Here is a 24519-nt window from a genome sequence, read left to right as displayed (position 1 = left end):
GTGTTCCTTTTCTCCACACCCTCTCCAGCATTTATTGTTTCTAGATGTTTTGATGATGGCCATTCTGACTGGTGTGAGATGATATCTCATTGTAGTTTTGATTTGTATTTCTCTAATGATTAATGATGTTGAGCATTCCTTTATGTGTTTGTTGGCAATCTGTATATCTCCTTTGGAGAAATGTCTATTTAGGTCTTCTGCCCATTTTTGGTTTGGGTTGTTTATTTTTCTGATATTGAGCTGCATGAGCTGCTTGTAAATTTTGGAGATTAATCCTTTGTCAGTTGCTTCATTTGCAAATATTTTCTCCCATTCTGAGGGGTGTCCTTTGGTCTTGTTTATGGTTTCCTTTGCTATGCAAAAGCTTTGAAGTTTCATTAGGTCCATTTGTTTATTTTTGTTTTTATTTCCATTTCTCTAGGAGGTGGGTCCAAAAGGATCTTGCTGTGATTTATGTCAAAGAGTGTTCTTCCTATGTTTTCCTCTAAGAGTTTGAAGTTTCTGGCCTTACATTTAGGTCTTTAATCCATTTTGAGCTTATTTTTGTGTATGCTGTTAGGGAGTGATCTAGTCTCATACTTTTACATGTACCTGTCCAATTCTCCCAGCACCACTTATTGAAGAGGCTGTCCTTTCTCCACTGTACATTCCTGCCTCCTATATCAAAGATAAGGTGACCACATATGCGGGGGTTTATCTCTGTTTATCCTGTTCCATTGATCTATATTTCTGATTTTGTGCCAGTACCATACTGTGTTGATTGCTGTAGCTTTGTAGTATAGTCTGAAGTAAGTCTCCAGCTCCGTTTCTCATTCTCAAGATTGTTTTGGCTATTCGGGGTCTTTTGTGTGTCCGTACAAATTGTGAAATTTTTTTGTTCTAGTTCTGTGAAAAATGCCAGTGGTAGTTTAATAGGGATTGCATGGAATCTGTAGATTGCTTTGGGTAGTAGAGTCATTTTCACAATGTTGATTCTTCCAATCCAAGAACATGGTATATCTCTCCATCTATTTGTATAATCTTTAATTTCTTTCATCAGTGTCATAATTTTCTGCATACAGGTCTTTTGTCTCCTTAGGTAGGTTTATTCCTAGATATTTTATTCTTTTTGTTGCAGTGGTAAATGGGAGTGTTTTTTTGATTTCACTTTCAGATTTTTCATCATTAGTGTCTAGGAATGCAAGAGATATCTGTTCATTAATTTCGTATCCTGCTACTTTACCAAATTCAGCTCTAGTAGTTTTCTGGTAGCATCTTTAGAATTCTCTATGTATAGTATCATGTCATTGGCAAAGAGTGACAGCTTTACTTCTTTTCCGATTTTGGATTCCTTTTATTTCCTTTTCTTCTCTGATTGCTGTGGCTAAAACTTCCAAAACTATGTTGAATAAGAGTGGTCAGAGTGGGTAACCTTGTCTTGTTCCTATCTAAGTGGAAATGGTTTCAGTTTTTCACCATTGAGGATGATGTTGGCTGTGGGTTTGTCATATATGGCCTTTATTATGTTGAGGAAAGTTCCCTCTATGCCTACTTTCTGGTGGGTTTTTATCATAAATGGGTGTTGAATGTTTTCGAAAGCTTTCTCTGCATCTATTGAAATAACCATATGGTTTTTCTCCTTCAATATGTTAATATGGTATATCACATTGATTGATTTGCATATATTGAAGAATCCTTGCATTCCTGGAATAAACCCCACTTGATCATGGTGTAGGATCCTTTTAATGTGCTGTTGGATTCTGTTTGCTAGTATTTTGTTGAGGATTTTTGCATCTATGTTCATCAGTGATATTGGCCTGTAGTTTTCTTTCTTTGTGACATCCTTCTCTGGTTTTGGTGTCAGGGTGATGGTGGTCTCATAGAATGAGTTTGGGAGTGTTCCTCCCTCTGCTATATTTTGGAAGAGTTTGAGAAGGATAGGTGTTAGCTCTTCTCTAAATGTTTTATAGAATTCGCCTGTGAAGCCATCTGGTCCTGGGCTTTTGTTGTTGGAAGATTTTTAATCACAGTTTCAATTTCAGTGCTTGTGATTGGTCTATTCATGTTTTCTATTTCTTCCTGATTCAGTCTTGGCAGGTTGTGCATTTCTAAGAATTTGTCCATTTCTTTCAGGTTGTCCATTTTATTGGCCTAGAGTTGCTTGTAGTAATCTCTCATGATCCTTTGTATTTCTGCAGTGTCAGTTGTTACTTCTCTTTTTTCATTTCTAATTCTATTGATTTGAGTCTTCTCCCTTTTTTTCTTGATGAGTCTGGCTAATGGTTTATCAATTTTATTTATCTTCTCAAAGAACCAGCTTTTATGTTTATTGACCTTTGCTGTCATTTCCTTCATTTCTTTTTCATTAATTTCTGATCTGATCTTTATGATTTCTTTCCTTCTGCTAACTTTGGGTTTTTTTTTTCTTCTTTCTCTAATTGCTTTAGGTGCAAGGTTAGGTTGTTTATTCGAGATGTTTCCTGTTTCTTAAGGTAGGATTGTATTGCTATAAACTTCCCTCTTAGAACTGCTTTTGCTGCATCCCATAGGTTTTGAGTTATCGTGTCTCCATTGTCATTTGTTTCTAGGTATTTTTTAATTTCCTTTTTGATTTCTTCAGTGATCACTTCGTTATTAAGTAGTGTATTGTTTAGCCTCCTTGTGTTTGTATATTTTATAGATCTTTTCCTGTAATTGATGTCTAGTTTCATAGCGTTGTGGTCGGAAAAGATACTTGATACAATTTCAATTTTCTTAAATTTACCAAGGCTTGATTTGTGACCCAAGATATGATCTATCCTGGAGAATGTTCCATGAGCACTTGAGAAAAATGTGTATTCTGTTGTTTTTGGATGGAATGTCCTATAAATATCAATTAAGTCCATCTTGTTCAATGTATCATTTAAAGCTTGTGTTTCCTTATTTATTTTCATTTTGGATAATCTGTCCATTGGTGAAAGTGGGGTGTTAAAGTCCCCTACAATGAATGTGTTACTGTTGATTTCCCCTTTTATGGCTGTTAGTATTTGCCTTATATATTGAGGTGCTCCTATGTTGGGTGCATAAATATTTACAATTGTTATATCTTCTTCTTGGATCGATCCCTTGATCATTATGTAGTGTCCTTCTTTGTCTCTTCTAATAGTATTTATTTTAAAGTCTGTATGTCTGATATGAGAATTGCTACTCCAGCTTTCTTTTAGTTTCCATTTGCATGGAATATGTTTTTCCATCCCATCACTTTCAGTCTCTGTGTGTCTCTAGGTCTGAAGTGGGTCTCTTGTAGGTGGCATATATATGGGTCTTGTTTTTGTATCCATTCAGCCAGTCTGTGTCTTTTGGTGGGAGCATTTAATCCATTTACATTTAAGGTAATTATCAATATGTACATTCCTATTCCCATTTTCTTAATTGTTTTAGGTTTGTTATTATAGGTCTTTTCCTTCTCTTGTGTTTCTTGCCTAAAGAAGATCCTTTAGCATTTGTTGTAAAGCTGGTTTGGTGGTGCTGAACTCTCTCAGCTTTTGCTTTTCTGTAAAGGTTTTAATTTCTCCATCAAATCTGAATGAGATCCTTGCTGGGTAGAGTAATCTTGGTTGCAGGTTTTTCTCCTTCATCACTTTAACTATATCCTGCCAGTCCCTTCTGGCTTGCAGAGTTTCTGCTGAAAAGATCAGCTGTTAACCTTATGGGGATTCCCTTGTGTGTTATTTGTTGTTTTTCCCTAGCTGCTTTTAATATATTTTCTTTGTATTTAATTTTTGACAGTTTGATTAATATGTGTCTTGGCTTGTTTCTCCTTTGATTTATCCTGTATGGGACTCTCTGTGCTTCCTGGACTTGATTAACTATTTCCTTTCCCATATTAGGGAAGTTTTCAACTATAATCTCTTCAAATATTTTCTCAGTCCCTTTCTTTCTCTCTTCTTCTTCTGGAACCCCTATACTTCGAATGTTGGTGCATTTAATGTTGTCCCAGAGGTCTCTGAAACTGTCCTCAGTTCTTTTCATTCTTTTTTCTTTATTCTGCTCTGCAGTAGTTATTTCCACAACTTTATCTTCCAGGTCACTTATTCGTTCTTCTGCCTCAGTTATTCTGCTATTGATCCCTTCTAGAGTATTTTTAATTTCATTTCTTGTGTGGTTCATCATTGCTTGTTTCATCTTTAGTTCTTCTAGGTCCTTGTTAAATGTTTCTTGCATTTTGTCTATTCTATTTCCAAGATTTTGGATCATCTTTACTATCATTATTCTGAATTCTTTTTCAGGTAGACTGCCTATTTCCTCTTCATTTGTTCGGTCTAGTGGGTTTTTATCTTGCTCCTTCACCTGCTGTGTGGTTTTCTCTCTTCTCATTTTGCTTATGTTACTGTGTTTGGAGTCTCCTTTTTGCAGGCTGCAGGTTTATAGTTCCTGTTGATTTTGGTTTCTGTCCCCAGTGGCTAAAGTTGGTTCAGTGGGTTGTGTAGGCTTCCTGGTGGAGGGGACTAGTGCCTGTGCTCTGGTGGATGAGGCTGGATCTTGTCTTTCTGGTGGGCAGGTCCACGTCTGGTGGTGTGTTTTGGGGTGTCTGTGGGCTTATTATGATTTTAGGCAGCTTCTCTGCTAATGGATGGGGTTGTGTTCCTGTCTTGCTAGTTGTTTGGCATAGGGTGTCCAGCACTGTAGCTTGCTGGTCATTGAGTGAAGCTGGGTGTTGGTGTTGAGATGGAGATCTCTGGGAAATTTTCGCCGTTTGATATTACGTGGAGCGGGGAGGTCCCTTGTGAATCAGTGTCCTGAAATTGGCTCTCTCACCTCAGAGACACAGCACTGACTCCTGGCTGCAGCACCAAGAGCCTTTCATCCACATGGCTCAAAATAAAAGGGAGAAAAAGTAGAAAGAAAGAAAGAGGATAAAAGAAAAGAAAATAAAGTAAGGTAAAATAAAGTTATTAAAATAAAAAATAATTATAAAAATGTTTTTAAAAAGTAAAAAAAAAAAAAAAAAGGATGGATACAACCCTAGGACAAATGGTGAAAGCAAAGCTATACAGACAAAATCTCACACAGAATCATACACACTCACAAAAAGAGGAAAGGGCGAAAAAATAATAAATCTTGCTCTCAAAATCCACCTCCTCAATTTGGGATGATTTGTTGTCTATTCAGGCATTCCACAGATGCACGGTACATCAAGTTGATTGTGGAGCTTTAATCCGCTGCTCCTGAGGCTGCACGGAGAAATTTCCCTTTCTCTTCTTTGTTCGCACAGCTCCCGGGGTTCAGCTTTGGATTTGGCCCCGCCTCTGCGTGTAGGTCGCCAGAAGGCATCTGTTCTTCGCTCAGACAGGACGGGCTTAAAGGAGCCGCTGATTCAGGGGCTCTGGCTTACTCAGGCCGGGGGGAGGGAGGGGCATGGAGTGCGGAGCGAGCCTGCGCAGCAGAGGCCGGCATGACGTTGCACGAGCCTGAGGCGTGCCGTGTGCTCTTCTGGGTAAGTTGGCCGTGGATCCCGGGACCCTGGCAGTGGCGGGCTGCACAGGCTCCCAGGAAGGGAGGTGTGGAGAGTGGCCTGTGCTCGCACACAGGCTTCTTGGTGGCGGCAGCAGCAGCCTAAGTGTCTCATCCTCGTCTCTGGGGTCCGTGCTGTTACCCGTGGCTCGCGCCCGTCTTTGGAGCTCCTTTAAGCAGCGCTCTTAATCCCCTCTCCTCGCGTACCAGGAAACAAAGAGGGAAGAAAAAGTCTCTTGCGTCTTCGGCAGGTCCAGACTTTTTCCCGGACTCCCTCCCGGCTAACCGTGGTGCACTAACCCCTTCAGGCTGTGTTCACGCAGCCAGTCCTCTCCCTGCGCTCCGACCGAAGCCGGAGCCTCAGCTCCCAGCCCCCGCCTGCCCCGGCGGGTGAGCAGACAAGCCTCTCGGGCTGGTGAGTGCTGGTCGGCACCGATTCTCTGTGCGGAAATCTCTCTGCTTTGCTCTCTGCACCCTGCGCTCTCCTCCATGGCTCCGAAGCTCCCCACCTCCGCCACCCGCAGTCTCCTACCGCGAAGGGGCTTCTAGTGTGTGGAAACCTTTCCTCCTTCACGGCTCCCTCCCACTGGTGCAGGTCCCGTCCCTATTCTTTTGTCTCTGTGTTTTCTTTTTTCTTTTGCCCTACCCAGGTACGTGGGGAGTTTCTTGCCTTTTGGGAGGTCTGAGGTCTTCTGCCAGCATTCAGTAGGTGTTCTGTAGGAGTTGTTCCACGTGTAGATGTATTTCTGATGTATCTGTGTGGAGGAAGGTTATCTCCTCCTCTTACTCTTCCGCCATCTTCCTCCAAGACTCTCATTTGTATTTTATAATAAGTTTTTCCTCATCACACATTAAAACTTTCTTTGTTGAGGAGAATGTGGAGTAAGGATTTTGCCTCATGGTCTCATTGTGAGGAAATCCTCTGTAGCGCTCACGAGAGCTGGAGGCTAATGTGTATTCAGCGTGAGTAGTGGAACCTGTAACCCATTGCTGATTGTGCTGAGCTAGTCATTCATTTTCTTACATTGTCTGAATTACAAACAAGACCCCAACAACAAGACTTACAAGACAGACAATTGCTTTCTTCCATGATTACCAGGGTCCTTCTTCCTACAGGTTCTTTTATAAACATCTCTTTAAAAGTGGAAATGCTTATGAAAATGAATACGTACACTCCAAATAATTTGGAAGTATGATATTAATCTTTAAATAGCAACAATTTTTGAAGATAATATATTTGTTTAGCGTGTTAGTTTCTAAACTACTTGCACCATAATTCTCCCAAGTAATGCTTTCAATAAGCTAGTAAAATGCTATTATTTTTATTTTAGAAATGAGACATCTGACATATAAGGGGTTAAGTTAGTTGCTCATGGTTACATAGCTCTACATGTGGTAGATTTTGGAATGGAGGTGTTTTAGAATCTAAGGCCCAGAATCTGTTCAATTCATTGTCCTCCAAAAAGGTATTGATGTTAAGAGCTTGATGAGGATTCAAATGCAGATGTTAGCAATTGAGAAGAGAATTGTGTATAACCCTGTGGGTTCTCTTTTTCTGTTAAATGAAGGTAAGGTGGAAAGAGGTTTCAGACCTATATAAAGGGTATTGTATGATTAGTAACAAAGAGCAAATGTCCTTGCCAATGAACAAGAAAGAATGGCTTTGAATTATTGCAAGATTATTTCTGAGTAAATAGTGTAAGCATTCTTGAATATAGTGGTTAAAGGACATTGGAACTCATTATCGAGAACAAATATTGTCTTATCATTTAAGATATTTCAGAAATGCATAAATATCCATATAGGTATCTAGATGAAGTGCAGTTTGCCCAGATGTAAGTCATGATCGGAGCCAATGCTTCCCAAACAGTGGTATATATAACAATGGCAGTACAGAGTTGTGCAGGAGTTATGACGTGTTTTCTTAATTGTTGCTAAAGCATCCAGCTAAAGCTGTTGACAGATAAATATCCTTTAAAAGAAAAAGTGAACCTTCTGTTTTTATGATATTGGGACCACATCTTAAGTCTTTATGATTTTACTGCTACCTCTTATTCTTTTAATGGACAATTACACTTTGTATTAATAGAGTTCTTTAAAAACATACAACGAAAGCTCTAAGATAATCTTCACCATTCCTCTCCTGTGAGCTTGACACATTTATTGAGCCCAAATCTTCCTGTCTCTCACTGCCAGGGGAAACCTGGGCAGAAAGAAAAGTGCGAAGGTATGTCCTTAATGTAAACTTTTACAGGAGATGGAGAAACAAACTCGAGTACAAACCCATCTCTGAACTCAAACCAATTCCTGAATCAAGCAGTACTATAAATACAATATCCAGAGGTAGATTTTTGTGAACATGAATCTATAGGTACAACTTCCCTTTACAGCCTTCCCCATGATATCATTACCTTAACATCAAACCTTAAAATTCAGTTAAATGGATTTACTCTATATTGGTGCAAATGCTTCTGCATGCATTCAATTATTGCACTAGTACTTCTAACCTATCGGTTGCCCTATACTTGGAGGTGCAAATTTCAATATATTCAAATATAACCTTGTAGGGGAGGTTGGTGAGTCAACCTAGCACAGGGAGATCAGCTCGGTGCTTTGTGATCACAGAATGGTGAGTCTCTAGGCATCCTCAGTACCACATGCTATCACATTCTTACCAAAAAGGCTTTTAGATGATGACAGTGATGATGATCATGATGATGATGATAATGATGATGATGATGATGATGGTGGTGGTGGTGATGATGGTAAAATTCTTTGTTCGGTTTCCTTTTTTTTGCAGGATTATACACTCACCATGTATTTCCAGCAGTCTTGGAAAGACAAAAGGCTTTCTTATTCTGGAATCCCACTAAACCTCACGCTAGACAACAGGGTAGCTGACCAACTCTGGGTACCAGACACCTACTTTCTGAATGACAAGAAATCATTTGTGCATGGGGTTACAGTGAAAAATCGAATGATCCGACTGCATCCTGATGGAACAGTTCTCTACGGACTCCGGTAAACAGCTTTATGTTGCATGTTTTACTGTTGTTGTTCATGTTGTTTAATTTTTACTCTTGGAAATGGATAGAGGGGGAGAAAGGCAAGTAAGTGAATATATAGACTCTTTAATCTTTATAATAAAATTATATTAAAGTTCAGAAAATCTATTTAGAATAATTCAAGCTAAATCTAGACAACTTTGTCCATCAAAGGAAAGTGAATTTTTTTTGCCGTGATCCTCAAATAATAAACATAGTAATAAGAATATGTGTTTTTGTTAGACAGATTTCACATCCAGCTTATTCTAGAAATTACATAAATTTTTTTAGCCAATTGTTTGATTATTTTCAGTCCACCCAGACTCAATTACAATGTGTTCTAGGTATTCTGTATAGCTACTTAATTATGAAATGGAATTGAGAAACATTTTGAAGAAATAGGAAAATATTTTGTGGTGACTTTTAGAAGTGCAAAGTGATTTTATTCCCTTAAATCTCTTATGTTTTCATTTTTATTTTCATGTATGTGATCCACATTAAATTAATTTTTGTATTTCTTATGAGGTAGGGATTGAGGTTCATTTTTTCCATATGACTATACAGTTATTCTAGTACCATTTATTGAAAAGACTTTGCTTTTCCCTTCAGATAGTGTTGGTACCTTTGACTGAATAATTGGGGGTCTATTTCTAGGATTTATTTTGTTCCACTGTTCTTTTGGTCCGTCCTTAGACAGTATCACACTATTTTATTACCATAGCTATTTGTTAAGTTATGAAGTCACATAATGTAAGTCCTTCAACTTTATACTGACTGTTTAAAATTGCTTTGGAAATTCTAGGTTCTTTGCATTTCCCTATAACTTTTAGGGTAAACTTGTTGATTTCTACCCAAAAAAAGTCCACTGGGCTTATAATTGAGTGTATTGAATCTATAGATCAGTTTGGGGAGAATTGACAATTTAAAATTATCAGGTTTTCTAACCATGAATATATCTTTATTTGTTTATGTTACCTTTAATTTCTATCAACAATGTTTTGCACCACAATGTGTTTTGTTTCATTTATTTTTTTAAAGAATCAAGTGTAAAAGAGGTACTATACACTTACAGAGGTCTGTTACTAACCCTCAGGTAGTTAAGGGTTGATTAAAACTTTTAGGCTACAGTTCAAATCAGCTACCAGTTTTACCAAAGAAATAATTTGAATTGTAACATGTTATTGTAGGATGCATAGAGTGGAGGTTCTTTAACCTTTGTTAATCTTTGTGATCCCTTTGAGAAGCTGATGAAATTTTCCTGTTATTTTAGAGTATTCATAAGCGCCCTAAAATCCTTTTATAGGGCATCAATGCCAAGCTAAAACTGTAGTTAAGGGCCAACAGTCTAGAATTGATGTGTGTCCAATATCCAAAAACAAAATGCAAGTGAAAAGAATGTATCTGTGATAAAACTTTTTTTTAACATCTTTAATGGAGTATAATTGCTTAACGTTGTTGCATTAGTTATCTGGATATAACAAAATGAATCAGCTATATGCATACGTATAGCCCCATATCCCCTCCCTCCTGCGTCTCCCTCCCACCCATCCTATCCCACCCTCTAGATGGTCACAAAGCACCGAGCTGATCTCCCTGTGCTAGGCAGAAGCTTCCCACTAGCTATCTATTCTACATTTGGTAGTGTATATATGTACATGCCACTCTCTCACTTTGTCCCAGCTTACCCTTCCCCCTCCCCATGTGTTCAAGTCCATTCTCTAGGTCTGCGTCATTATTCCTGTCCTGCCCCTAGGTTCTTCAGAACCTTTTTTTTTTTTTTTTTGTAGATTCCATATATATGTGTTAGCATACAGTATTTGTTTTTCTTTCTGACTTACTTCACTCTGTATGACACACTCAAGGTCCATCCAACTCACTACAAATAACTCAACTTTGTTTCTTTTTATGGCTGAGTAATATTCCATTGTATATATGTGCCACATCTTCTTTATCGATTCATCTGTCAACTGACACTTAGGTTGCTTCCATGTCCTGGCTATTGTAAATAGAACTGCAGTGAACATTGTGGTACATGACTCTTTTAGAATTATGGTTTTCTCAAGATAGATACCCATTAGTGGCATTGCTGGGTCGTATGGTAGCTCTATTTTTAGTTTTTAAGGAACCCCCATACTGTTCTCCACAGTGGCTGTATCAATTTACATTCCCACCAATAGTGCAAGAGGGTTCCCTTTTCTCCACACCCTCTCCAGCATTTATTCTTTGTAAATGCTTTGATGATGGCCATTCTGACTGGTGTGAGGTGATACCTCATTGTAGTTTTGATTTGCATTTCTCTACTGCTTAGTGATGTTGAGCATCCTTTCATGTGTTTGTTGGCAATCTATATATCTTCTTTGGAGAAATGTTTATTTAGGTCTTCTGCCCATTTTTGGATTGGGTTGTTTGTTTTTTTGATATTGAGCTGCATTAGCTGCTTGTATATTTTGGAGATTAATCCATTGTCACTTGCTTTGTTTGCAAATATTTTCTCCCATTCTGAGGGCTGCCTTTTCATCTTGTTTATGGTTTCCTTTGTTGTGCCAAAGCTTTGAAGTTTCATTAGGTCCCATTTGTTTATTTTTGTTTTTATTTCCATTTCTCTAGGAGGTGTGTCAAAAAGGATTTGCTGTGATTTATGTCATAGATTGTTCTGCCTATGTTTTCCTTTAAGAGTTTTATAGTGTCTGAACTTACATTTAGGTCTTTAATCCATTTTGAGTTTATTTTTGTGTATGGTGTTAGGGAGTGTTTTAATTTCATTCTTTTACAAGTAGCTGTCCAGTTTTTCCAGCACCACTTATTGAAGAGGCTATCTTTTCTCCATTGTATATTCTTGCCTCCTTTATCAAAAATAAGGTGGCCATATGTGTGTGGGTTTATCTCTGAGCTTTCTTTCCTTTTAAATTGGTCTATATTTCTGTTTTTGTGCCAGTATCATACTGTCTTGATTACTGTAGTTTTGTAGTATAGTCTGAAGTCATGGAGTGTGATTCATCCAGCTCCATTTTTCTTTCTCAAGATTGCTTTTGTTATTTGGGGTCTTTTGTGTTTCCATACACATTGTGAAATTTTTTTGTTCTACTTCTGTGAAAAATGCCCTTGGGGGCTTCCCTGGTGGCGCAGTGGTTGAGAGTCCGCCTGCCGATGCAGGGGACACGGGTTCGTGCCCCGATCCCGGAAGATCCCACATGCCGCGGAGCGGCTGGGCCCGCGAGCCATGGCCGCGGAGCCTGTGTGTCCGGAGCCTGTGCTCCGCAACGGGAGAGGCCACAGCAGTGAGAGGCCCGCGTACAGCAAAAAAAAAAAAAAAAAAAAAAAAATGCCCTTGGTAGTTTGATAGGGATTTCATTGAATCTGTAGATTGCTTTGGGTAGTATAGTCATTTTCACAATGTTGATTCTTCCAATCCAAGAACATGGTATGTCTCTCCATCTGTTTGTATCATCTTTAAATTCTTTCATCAGTATCTTATACTTTTCTGCATACAGACCTTTTGTCCTCTTAGGTAGGTTTATTCCTAGGTATTTTATTCTTTTCATTGCAATGGTAAATGGGAGTGTTTCCTTAATTTCTCTTTCAGATTTTTCATCATTAGTGTATAGGAATGCAAGAGATTTCTGTGCATTAATTTTGTATCCTGCTACTTTACCAAATTCATTGATTAGCTCTAGTAGTTTTCTGGTGGCATCTATAGGATTCTCTATGCATAGTATCATGTCATCTGCAAACAGTGACAGTTTACTGCTTCTTTTCCAATTTGGATTCCTTTTATTTCTTTTTCTTCTCTGATTGCTGTGGCTAAAACTTCCAAAACTATGTTGAATAATAGTTATGAGAGTGGGAAACCTTGTCTTGCTCCTGATCTTAGCAGAAATGGTTTCAGTTTTTCATCAACTCAATCTCATCATTGAGAATGATGTTGGCTGTGGGTTTGTCTTATATGGCCTTTATTATGTTGACATAAGTTCCCACTATGCCTACTTTCTGGAGGGTTTTTTTCATAAATGGGTGTTGAATTTTGTCTCAAGCCTTTTCTGCGTCTATTGAGATTATCATATGTTTTTTATCCTTCAGTTTGTTAATATGGTGTATCACATTGATTGATTTGTGTATATTGAAGAATCCTTGCAATCCTGGGATAAACACCACTTGATGATGGTGAATGATCCTTTTAATGTGCTGTTGGATTCTGTTTGCTAGTGTTCTGTTGAGGATTTTTGCATCTATGTTCATCAGTGATATTGGCCTGTAGTTTTCTTTTTTTGTGACATCTTTGTCTGGTTTTGGTGTCAGGGTGGTGGTGGCCTCATAGAAAGAGTTTGGGAGTGTTCCTCCCTCTGCTATATTTTGGAAGAGTTTGAGAAGGATAGGTGTTAGCTCTTCTCTAAATGTTTGTTAGAATTCACCTGTGAAGCCATCTGGTCCTGGGCTTTCGTTTCTTGGAAAATTTTTAATCACAGTCTCAATTCCAGTGCTTGTGATTGGTCTGTTTATATTTTCTATTTCTTCCTGGTTCAGTCTCGGAAAGTTGTGCTTTTCTAAGAATTTGTCCATTTCTTCCAGGTTGTCCATTTTATTGACATATAGTTGCTGGTAGTCACTTCTCATGATCCTTTGTATTTCTGCAGTGTCACTTGTTACTTCTCCTTTTTCATTTCTAATTCTGTTTATTTGAGTCTTCTGCCATTTTTTTTTTTTTTGATGAGCCTGGCTAACGGTTTATTAATTTTGTTTATCTTCTCTAAGAACCAGCTTTTAGTTTTATTGAGCTTTACTATTGTTTCCTTCATTTTTTTTCATTTATTTCTGATCTGATCTTTATGATTTCTTTCCTGCTAACTTTAGGGTTTTTTGTTCTTCTTTGTCTGTTTGCTTTAGGTATAAGGATAGGTTGTTTATTTGAGATGTTTCTTGTTTCTTGAGGTAGGATTGTATTGCTATAAACTTCTAGGTATTTTTTGATTTCCTCTGATTTCTTCAGTGATCTCTTAGTTATTTAGTAGTGTATTGTTTGGCCTCCATGTTTTTGTAGTTTTTTTTCCCATAATTGATATCTAGCCTCATAACGTTGCATTTTGAAAAAGATATTTGATATGATTACAATTTTCTTAAATTTACAAAGGCTTGATTTGTGACCCAAGATATGGTCTATCCTGCTGGAGTATGTTCCATGAGCACTTGAGAAGAAAGTGTATTCTGTTGTTTTGGGATGGAATGTCCTATAAATATGAATGAAGTCCATCTTGTTTAATGTGTCATTGAAAGCTTGTGTTTCCTTATTTATTTTCATTTTGGTTGATCTGTCCATTGGTGAAATTCGGGTGTTAAAGTCCCCTACTATTATTGTGTTACTGCCAATTTCCCCTTTATGGTTGTTAGCATTTGCCTTATGTATTGAGGTGCTGCTATGTTGGGTGCATAAATATTTACAGTTGTTATATCTTCTTCTTGGATTGATCCCTTGATCATTTTTTAGTGTCCTACATTGTCTCTTGTAATAGTCTTTATTTTAAAGTCTCTTTTATCTGATATGAGAATTGCTACTCCAGCTTTCTTTTGATTTCCAATTGCATGCAATATCTCTTTCCCTCCCCTCACTTTCAGTCTGGATGTGTCCCTAGGTCTTAAGTGGGTCTCTTTTAGACAGCATATATACAGGTCTTGTTTTTATATTCATTCAGCCAGTCTATGTCTTTTGGTTGGAGCATTTAATCCATTTACATTTAAGGTAGTTATCAATATGTATGTTCCTATTACCATTTTCTTAATTGTTTTGGGTTTGCTTTTGTAGGTTTTTTCCCTCTCTTGTGTTTCCTGCCTAGAGAAGTTTCTTTAGCATTTGTTGTAACACTGGTTTGGTGGTGCTGAATTCTCTTACCTTTTGCTTGTCTGTAAAGCTTTTAATTTCTCTCTCAAATCTGAATGAGATCCTTGCTGGGTAGAGTAATCTTGGTTGTAGGTTTTTCCCTTTCATCATTTTAAAGACGTCCTGCCCCTCCCTTCTGGTTTGCAGAGTTTCTGCTGAAAAATCAGCTGTTAACCTTATGGGGATTCCCTTGTATGTTATTTGTTGCTTTTCCCTTGCTGCTTTTAATATGTTTTCTTTGTGTTTAATTTTTGATAGTTTTATTAATATGTGTCTTGGTGTGTTTCTCTTTGGGTTTACCCTGTTTGGAACTCTGTTCTTCCTGGACTTGATCGACTATTTCCTTTCCCGTGTTAAGGATGTTTTTGACTAACATCTCTTCAAATATTTTCTCAGACCCTTTCTTTTTCTCTTCTTCTTCTGGAAGCCCTATAATTTGAATGTTGGTGTGTTTAATGTTGTCCCAGAGGTCTCTGAGACTGTCCTCAATTCTTTTCATTCTTTTTTCTTTATTCTGCTCTGTGGTAGTCATTTCCACTATTATATTTTCTAGGTCACTTATCCGTTCTTCTGCCTCAGGTATTCTGCTATTGATTCCTTCTAGAGAATTTTAAATTTCATTTATTGTGTTGTTCATCATTGTTTGTTTGCTCTTTAGTTATTCTAGGTCCTTATTAAACATTTCTTCTATTTTCTCCATTCTATTTCCAAGATTTTGGATCATCTTTACTCTCATTACTCTGAATTCTTTTTCAGGTAGACTGCCTATTTCCTCTTCATTTGTTTGGTCTGGTGGGTTTTAACTTTGCTCCTTCATCTGCTGTGTGTTTTTCTGTCTTCTCATTTTGCTTAACTTACTGTGTTTGTGGTCTCCTTTTTCGCACCCTGCAGGTTCATAGTTCCCGTTGTTTATGGTGTTTGCCCCCAGGGGGTAAGGTTTGTTCAGTGGGCTGTGTAGGCTTCCTGGTGGAGGGGACTGGTGCCTGTGGTCTGGTGGGTGTGGCTGGATCTTGTCTTTCTGGTGGGAAGGACCGTGTCCGGTGGTGTGTTTTGGGGTATCTGTGAACTTATTATGATTTTAGGCAGCCTCTCTGCTAAAGGGTGGGGTTGTGTTCCTGTCTTGCTAATTGTTCGGCCTGGGGTGTCCAGCACTGGAGCTTGCTGGTTGTTGAGTGGAGCTCGGTCTTAGCGCTGAGAAAGAGATCTCTGGGAAGTCTCTTGCCAATTGATATTATGTGGGGCCAGGAGGTCTCTGGTGGTCCAACGTCCTGAACTTGGCTCTCCCACCCCAGAGGCTCAGGCCTGACAGCCAGCTGGAGCACCAAGACCCTGTCATCCACATGGCTCAGAAGAAAAGGGAGAAAAAAAAAGAAAGAAAGAAAAATAAAATAATATAAAATAAAATAACATCATTAGAATAAAAAGTTTAAAAAAATTATTAAAATAAAAAAATTTTTAAAGTAATAAAAAAATAGAAGTGAGCAACGAAACCAATAAACAAATCCACCAATGATAACAAGCACTAAAAACTGAACTAAGATAAACATGAAAATCAGAAACTGGTCAGTTGCATACAGCAAACCCCAAGTCTACAGTTGCTCCTAAAGTCCACAGCCTCAATTTTGGAATGATTCATTGTCTGTTCAGGTATTCCACAGATGCAGGGTACATCAAGTTGATTGTGGAGATTTAATCTGCTGCTCCTGAGGCTGTACAGAGAAATTTCCCTTTCTCTTCTTTGTTCGCACAGCTCCTGGGGTCCAACTTTGGATTTGGCCCTGCCTCTGCATGTAGTTCACCCTCTGGCATCTGTCCTTTGCCCAGCCAGGAGGGGGTTAAAGGAGTGGCTGATTAGGGGGCTCTGGTTCACTCAGTCTGGGAGGAATGGATGGGTGCGGAATGCAGGGCAAGCCTGCGGGGTAGAGGCCAGTGTGATGTTGAAACAGCCTGAGGCATGCCATGTGTTCTCCCAGGGACGTTGTCCCTGGATCACAGGACCCTGGCAGTGGTGGGCTGCACAGGCTCTCAGGAGAGGAGGTGTGGATAGTGACCTGTGCTTGCACACAGGCTTCTTGGTGGCTGCAGTAGCAGCCTTAGCATTTCATGTCCGTCTCTGGTGCCCGCGCTGATAGCTGTGGCTTGCGCCCATCTCTGGAGCTCGTTTAGGTGGTGCTCTGAATCCCCTCTCCTCGTACACCCCGAAACAATGGTCTCTTGCCTCTTAGGCAGTTCCAGACTTTTTTCCGGACTCCCTCCCGACTAGCTGTGGCGCACTAGCCCCCTTCAGGCTGTGTTCATGCATCCAACCCCAGTCCTCTCCCTGGGATCTGATTTCTGAATCCTGAGCCTCAGCTCCCATCCCCTATCCGCCCTGGTGGTGAACAGACAAGCCTCTCGGGCTGGTGAGTGCTGGTTGGCACCGATCCTCTGTGCGGGAATCTCTGTGCTTTGCCCTCTGCACCCCTGTTGCTGTGCTCTCCTCTGTGGCTCTGAAGCTTCCCCCCCTGGCCACCCCCCGTCTCCACCAGTGAAGGGGTTTCCGAGTGTGTGGAAACCTTTCCTCCTTCAAACCTCCCTCCCAGAGGTGCAGGTCCCATCCCTATTCTTTTGTCTCTGTTTATTCTTTTTTTTTCTGCCCTACCCCGGTACGTGGGGAGTTTCTTGCCTTTTGGGAAGTCTGAGGTCTTCTTCCAGCATTCAGTAGGTGTTCTGTAGGAGTTGTTCCACATGTAGATGTATTTTTGATGTATTTGTGGGGAGGAAGGTGATTTATCCTAATGGTTGGTTATTTAGTTGATAGCTTTGGTCTTCATTTGCACAGTAAAATAGCTTCAGTTGATGCTGGCAAAATGATCTTTGGAATTTTCCCACTCTTTCAGTACCCCAGGAGCTGTCAACTCTAGTTAAAAATCTCTGACCTAAAATCTTCTCAGAAAAATGGTGAAATAAACTAACAAGTCCCTTGAGTGTATTGATATTACTACAGATGAAATCTACTCATCCAAGAGCAGTGGTGGTCATTAGTGTTGGTTCATACAATGGAAATCAGTTGTAATTTTTCTATTACCTATGTAGCTTCTATCACATATAACTAAGGTATAAAGTGATGAATTATCTATCCTTCTAAAGTTTTCTAAGAGAATAATTCTGTGACCCAACTTAGCAGGCTGATCAACTACATGTATATTCACTGTATGTGATTACTCAAAGTGTATAAAAAATTGTTTTGTTAAAAAAAAAAGACAACTCGATTTTTTGCAAGCAAGAACGTGGGTTGCATTCTCAGTTTATAGAGTCTCACTTCAGGCATTTTCTAAATTATTGGCAGTCTCTACCAATGGCAACGATGCAAAGGAAGAAAAATATCTGAGAATGATGAATTTGAATACACCTCATTTTAAAATGAGAAAACTGAGGCATAAAAGGGGGAGGGGCCTGATCTAAGGGCACAACAAATTATAGAATTAGGACTAAAATCCAGGTTTCCTGATTCCTATACCTGTGCTTTTCTCACCCCACTGTCTTTCAGATGCATTTAAAGTCAGTACCTTCTTCCAAGTTGCGTAGCATTGCTTTCACCTTTTTGGAGCCAACCCAGGCCTTTGTAGCTAGGATCCCGCCAACAGATCTCTCCAAGAAAAACACAAATGCTTCATCTATTATTGGACTCTGATCTGTTTCTGGCATTGGCTTTTTTCATAACAGCCTCACACCAGTCTGATATCTCTCCTCTCCTTCCCATATTCATCTCTATCTCTTCCCTCACAGATTTGGTTTTCTTTTCCGTAGAGGTTATAAATATCCTGGAGAAACTATGAGGTATGACAACTGGTATGATAACTGGAGTCAGAGGACCAAAGTTGGGCTCAAACTCTGTACCATTTTCTGATTGCTTGACCTTAACTAAGTTATATAAATTTACTGACCCTTAGTTTTATCATGTGCAACAATGGACTAAGGAAGTTCTAGTGAAATAATGAATATGTTAATACATGTAAATTCTAAGTTATATTTTTGTAAAGTTGTGCCTGATATTGCCTTACTAGGTACTGGAAAAGCTGTGTGCTGAGGGTGGTTCTCTAACTCTCAGGTGTGTCAGTGACCAGAACAGAGATACAGCTGTCCAATTAAGAAAACATTCACTGAGTGCCAGTATGTACAATACACCCACTATTCTGGCCCTGGGAATAATTCTCCAGAAGGCTGGTAGAGACTTGTCATTGTGGCAGAGTGGAAGCACCTGGGACTTTGAGTCAAAGAGACATGTGGCCTGACTAGTTTGTACCCTACAGTGAGCTATTTCCTCTCTCTTGGCTTTAGATTACTGAGCCTTAAAGAGAAAGGAATTGGACAAAATCATCCCTAAATTCTCTGTCAAATCTAAATGTCAGTGCTTCTATGATCCTATATTATGGCTTGTTCATTTTCATTCCTCTGATATAACATTTTCCAGGCTTAGAAAGGACAATCTGTCCTTTTCTCTTTGTAATTGCCTTTTCAGGAATAACCACCATATATCACTTCCTAAACACAGGCACTAGAAAATCCTTATAGTATAAAATAGGTGTTGACATATTTATGGCTGTACTTATTGTAGACAAGGGATCAGGAGAATGAAACTTCCTGCCTCATCCGTAAGTCCAGATATAGTCATCATGAAATGATACCATGCATTAATGGGTTGTTTATAGCAATTATGGGGTCAGTGGGATTTTCTGAACACACCTGAAAGCCTCTTTATCTAGGAACTCCATAATCATAAGATCATATCAATAAATTGAATCAGATTTTGCTATATTCAAACTCAATATGAGATGCTATAATCTAGTTTATATAAAGGCACAAGAATAGAGTTAGCTGTTTGCTATTTTTGTGAACTATGTCAAATCATATTTTATACCCCAGAGATGGCACACGGTTGTGTAAATACTCTAAAATGACAGAGTGGTGTCTGATGGGGGTCTGACTACAGAGCCAGGCTACTGTGCAACAGGCATTCAGTACATAGAAGAAACTACATTCCGTTGTGCTTCTTACTCTCAGATTTCCCTTGCTGTGACAAAATGTGTCACACCAAGGAATAACCCTGCAATCATGATTACTTCCTATTCCACTTTGCCAGGGATCTAAATAAAGGATGGATGTCTGAGATGTGCTGTAAGATGTGGCAGGAGATGGGACTTACATCCATGGTCCATGAGCCCTCCACCCTTCTCCTCTCAAGGCATATAACGTCACTTCCTTTCTTACTCAAAAGTGGAGACTAAATATCAACTGCCTCAATGTCACAGTTCAAATCCTTAAAATTCTTCTGTCTTTCCTCCCTTCCTTCCATTTAACTTTAAGGAAGATTTTCTCTTCTTTCTAAGGCTAATCTCGCCATATACACATTTATCTTATTGCTGGACGCCCTTCAGAATTTGCCCCTCTTTTAAATTAAATCTTCAGTCTTTCCTCTGCTGGCTCCTTCTCTTTGATTTTCTCTTCAAGCACCAGTCCTCAAATAGCTTTGGTTTCCTCTACTTCCTTACCACCCATTTACTCCTTAGGCTCCAAAAACATGGCTCCCAGCCATGCTCCTTTCCTAAAACAGCTCTTGTCAAAATTTGCCAGAGCCATTGCTGGTTCTGTTTATAGTCTTGACTTCTCCAAACGATTTTTTAATATTAATTAATTAATTTTATTTTTGGCTGCGTTGGGTCTTCATTGTTGCACACGGGCTTTCTCTAGTTGTGGCGAGCAGGAGCTACTCTTCATTGCGGTGCACAGGCTTCTCATTGCGGTGGCTTCTCGTTGTGTAGCACAGGCTCTAGGCACCTGGGCTTCAGTAGTTGTGGCTCACGGGCTCAGTAGTTGTGGCTCGTAGGCTCTAGACTGCAGGCTCAGTATTTGTGGCGCATGGGCTTAGTTGCTCCACGGCATGTGGGATCTTTCCGGACCAGGGATCAAACCCAAGTCCCCTGCATTGGCAGGCGGACTCCTAACTATTGCATGGCAGGCACTTCTTAACCACGGCACCACCAGGGAAATCCCTCTCTGAATGATTTAAGAGTGATGACTGACCTTGACTGCAGGATTTCCAAGATTCAGCACAAATTTTTCATTATTCTTGTTCTTCTGTCTTTTTGCTCTTCTATCACTGTTTCTTCTTTTGCCTCTAATTGTGAACTACAGGGGTTCCTTGAATTTTGAACAACTCATTGAATTTAACAGATCAAATATCTAGAATACGAAATCACTGAGCTCAGAAAAATATTTGTAATCACTTACTGAGCATCTGTATGTGGATGCTTGCCCTGCCAGTTATTCCTGACATAACCCCTATTTCATATCATCTGTTTTTCCTAAAACCAGCTCTTCCTCCTTACACAGCTGCTAACAAAAGTCATCGTCCTCCCAGTCAGTAAGCATAAACTTGTAGGCATCTTTGACTCTATATCTCTTTTGTCCCAAGATGCAATCTGTTGCTTCTACTCCACTCTATCTCAACCATCTCCATTCCCAAGCCACTTCCATCACCTCAATTAACATCATCACTATTGGTCACTTCCTGGCCAGCTTCCTATCTTAATTTTACTTGTTCTCATCACTGTCATAGTATTCTTCCTATAGTGCATCATATCAATCACACACGCACACACACACACACACACACACACACACACACACACACACACAAAACCTAACAATGTCTCTACAGTCCCCATAAAATTAAGTTTTCCCTCTCCTGTATGGAATCTGAGACCCTCTGCATATGACCAAAATGTCTTTCAAACATTTCCTTCCTCCATGAAGCCTAAACTTTTATAAAACCATTTACTTATTTCTCTAAACAAATCTAGGGCATTTCAAATTCAAATATGTCCCAAATTTGCCAAGATCATATTTATGCTAAAAAACTATTAGTTGTTATCTGAAATTGACATTTAACTGGGCATCCTGTATTTCATCTGGCAACCCTCCAGCCCTGCTAAAACTCCCTCCCTTCTCTATCCCCTGACAGTTTCCCCACTTCACCGCTTTCTCCTATCTCTCTTCTTTTCTTAAAAGCCTCTCTCAAATCCCACTTTCTTGGGCTTCCCTGGTGGCGCAGTGGTTGAGAATCTGCCTGCTAATGCAGGGGACACGGGTTTGAGCCCTGGTCTGGGAAGATCCCACATGCCGCGGAGCAACTAGGCCCGTGAGCCACAACTACTGAGCCTGCGCGTCTGGAGCCTGTGCTCAGCAACAAGAGAGGCCACGATAGTGAGAGGCCTGTGCACCGCGATTTAGAGTGGCCCCCGCTTGCCACAAGTAGAGAAAGTCCTCGCACAGAAACAAAGACCCAACAGAGCAAAAATAAATAAATTAATTAATAATAAACTCTTAAAAAAAATCCCACTTTCTCCATGAGGACTTTTACAATATTCCCAACCAGATATAAACTCATACTCATTTGATACCTTACTTCATTTTAATCTCCTAAAGGCCCATGAGACTTGTAACTCTCTTAAGATGTTTTATCTTTCTGTGTCTTGGAGTTATTTTCCTGTGATGCAAACAAGATTGTATATTTGTTGAAAATATGAACTGTATTTCTTTCACCTTTGTATCCCCTTTCTCAAAACAAATAAATGTTTGAAAAATTGAAATGAAAATTTGTAAGATGCAGTCACCTGACTCATGATAGTTGTCAGCTGCAAAATTTCGTATATCTAAATGATGGCTTTTAACCAGAGATCCATTATCACTATTAATGACCAGATGTGTTCTGCGTCTTGTCCAAACATGATCCAGCTGACTGAAAACACTGATTGTCTCTGAGGCTTAGCCCTGTGGGTGCTGAAAGACTGTGTTTATCTTTCCTTAAAAATGGCAGGCATGGAACAACCTAATTCTGTGAAGACATTTAGTGGCGTATTTAACCTCCTTTAACTGTTCTTCCTTTTGCCTTCCTCTCCTAACCCTTGCCTTGGCTTTTCTTTCAAACTTCCACAATGTTATTTTCCTGCATCTCTTACCAAAGGTGAGGCCAGGGCCAGTTGGTTTCGCAGGGCTACATGAGAAGGGGGAATGGAATGGGTAGTGTAAGGAAAAGGCTTCCAACTCAGTACTGGCTCACATTGGGACTCCATAGGTGTGTTGCAGAGTGTGTATGTGGGATTGTGTACACACACCGTAAGCACATGCAGAGTAAGATGTACCTATCACATCATTCTAACTAATATTGATAGCAATTGTATCAGGAATTCAACTAATACCCAAGTATATAAATAATTGAAATTATACTATACACCAAGCACTATGCTAAGTGATCTACCTATATTGTCATATTTAATCATTACCACAACACTATGAACTTTGTACTGTTATTATGCTAATTTGACAGATACCAACACTAGGAGAGCTAAAGTAATTTTTCCTGTCTCGTAATTTATTATTAACTTTTTAAAAGCAGGTCCAAACAGGTACACACATTGCATTTGGCTGGTAAATTTATCTAAAATTTCTTTTACTCTAAATGTTTCCTGTTCCTTTATTTTTCCCCTAGAAATTTTTTTTCTTAGGAAACCATGCTATTTTTTGTGATTGCATCCATTTGTTGTAAATGTGTTCTCTTATGCCCCATATTTGAGACTTGAACAGATTTGAATTATTTTGTTGTGGTTTGGCGAGTGTGCTTCAGCGAGTGTGCTTCATAAACCAGTTGTGTTATGTACTTTTATCTAGAGACCCAAAATGCCTGCCTGTCTCTGTTTTTGTGATGTGAACATCGATGTGCTGATTTAGGCATTGACAACCTGACCTATCCATTATAATAATTCCATTAATTTTTATGTAACAGTATTTTTTTGCTAGGGCTGCTGTAACAAAATCGGTGACTTAACAGAAATTTATTGTCTCACAGTTTTGGAGTCAGCAAGTTTGGTTCCTATCAAGGGCTGTGGAGAAAGGATCTGTTCCAGGCCCCTCTCCTTGGCATATAGACGACCGATTTCTCCCTGTATCACCTTCCTTCCAGGTGTATCTGTGTGTCCCTTTTTCATAAAGCCACCAGTCATGTTGGATTAGGGTTTACCCTAATGATCTCACATTAATTTGATTATCTCCGTACAGACCCTATCTCAAATAAGGTCACATTGTGAGGTACTAAAGGTTAGGATTTTGACATAGGAATTTAGGGGGACACAATTCAGCCCAAATAGTAACAGTTTTAGCAGCCACTGATAATCTTTGCCTAAACTTATTTAGAGTTTACATAATGACAATATTCTATGACTCTTTCCTTATTTATTAACTAGATTATTCTCTAAAGAATTTTCCCTCACCAAATGTAATCTGGAGGTCAAGTTAGTACAGTGAAGGCAGGATAAATGCTTGATTGTTTCCTTTTGTTTAGCAGTTTTCAGAACAAGTTGTTTCTCTAGAACCCCCCAAATATGACCACTGAGGTTTGCCATTTTGTTATTTTTTGTGTGCTTATCATTATGAAGTCACAGGTTATAAAAGGTATGTCTGTTTCAGTCCACTGCAGCTATTATTATTTTTGATCTTGTTTGTCTTATCTTTGGCCAGTGGCAGACCCTTTAAATTCACGCCTGAGTTCTTTCAACATTACCTCAGTAGTCGCTGATAGCATCCTTGCCTTCTGGCACATCAACTAGTAAATTCTCTGTCCCAGAGGAGGATAAAATACATCATGAGTTCATATTAATATTTCTAACTCAAATTTAGAATTGCAGGCCTTTTATTCAATTTTTGATTTTATACTTTGTTTCTTTCCTCTTCATTGAAAACATTGATTCTTCATGTATTAACGTGACTATTTATTCACTTTGTCCTGTCATATGTAATATATATGTATATATGTGTGTATGTATGTATATATCTAATAGTATGCATAATAGTTTTTAAATAAAAATACCAACATTATTGTTACTGTCCTGTGTTAAGCCGTTTTTCCCTGCAGATCATTTCTAGGAAGACAGCTGTCCAAGTAAGATGCTTTTGTTGCTTACCATTGTAGAGATGAAAATAATTAGAGAGGGCACACAGCATAAATGGGAATAGCTCTGCCAAGTGTTTGTGCTTTATGAAATGTGCCCAACTTTGTCAGGTTCTCTAACACATACCAATGACTCCAAATCCCAAAGA

General features: G+C 39.1%; 1 protein-coding gene across 3 annotated transcripts in view; it reads left to right on the top strand.

Moving 5' to 3' along the window:
• The window catches only part of GABRB1 (gamma-aminobutyric acid type A receptor subunit beta1), a 401509-nt gene that overhangs the window by 124699 nt on the left and 252291 nt on the right, over positions 1–24519 (top strand). For all 3 annotated transcript variants that reach the window (XM_060110382.1, XM_060110372.1, XM_060110364.1), the window contains exon 4: positions 8273–8493. In XM_060110382.1, coding sequence (XP_059966365.1) covers positions 8273–8493 — 221 coding nt within the window. The remainder of the gene's footprint in view (positions 1–8272; positions 8494–24519) is intronic.

The sequence above is a fragment of the Mesoplodon densirostris genome, chromosome 1 (assembly GCF_025265405.1).
Source record: "Mesoplodon densirostris isolate mMesDen1 chromosome 1, mMesDen1 primary haplotype, whole genome shotgun sequence".
NCBI classification, from domain to species: domain Eukaryota; kingdom Metazoa; phylum Chordata; class Mammalia; order Artiodactyla; family Ziphiidae; genus Mesoplodon; species Mesoplodon densirostris.
Note: the sequence above shows the minus strand (reverse complement) of the source record. Positions and strands in the feature narration are given on the sequence as shown.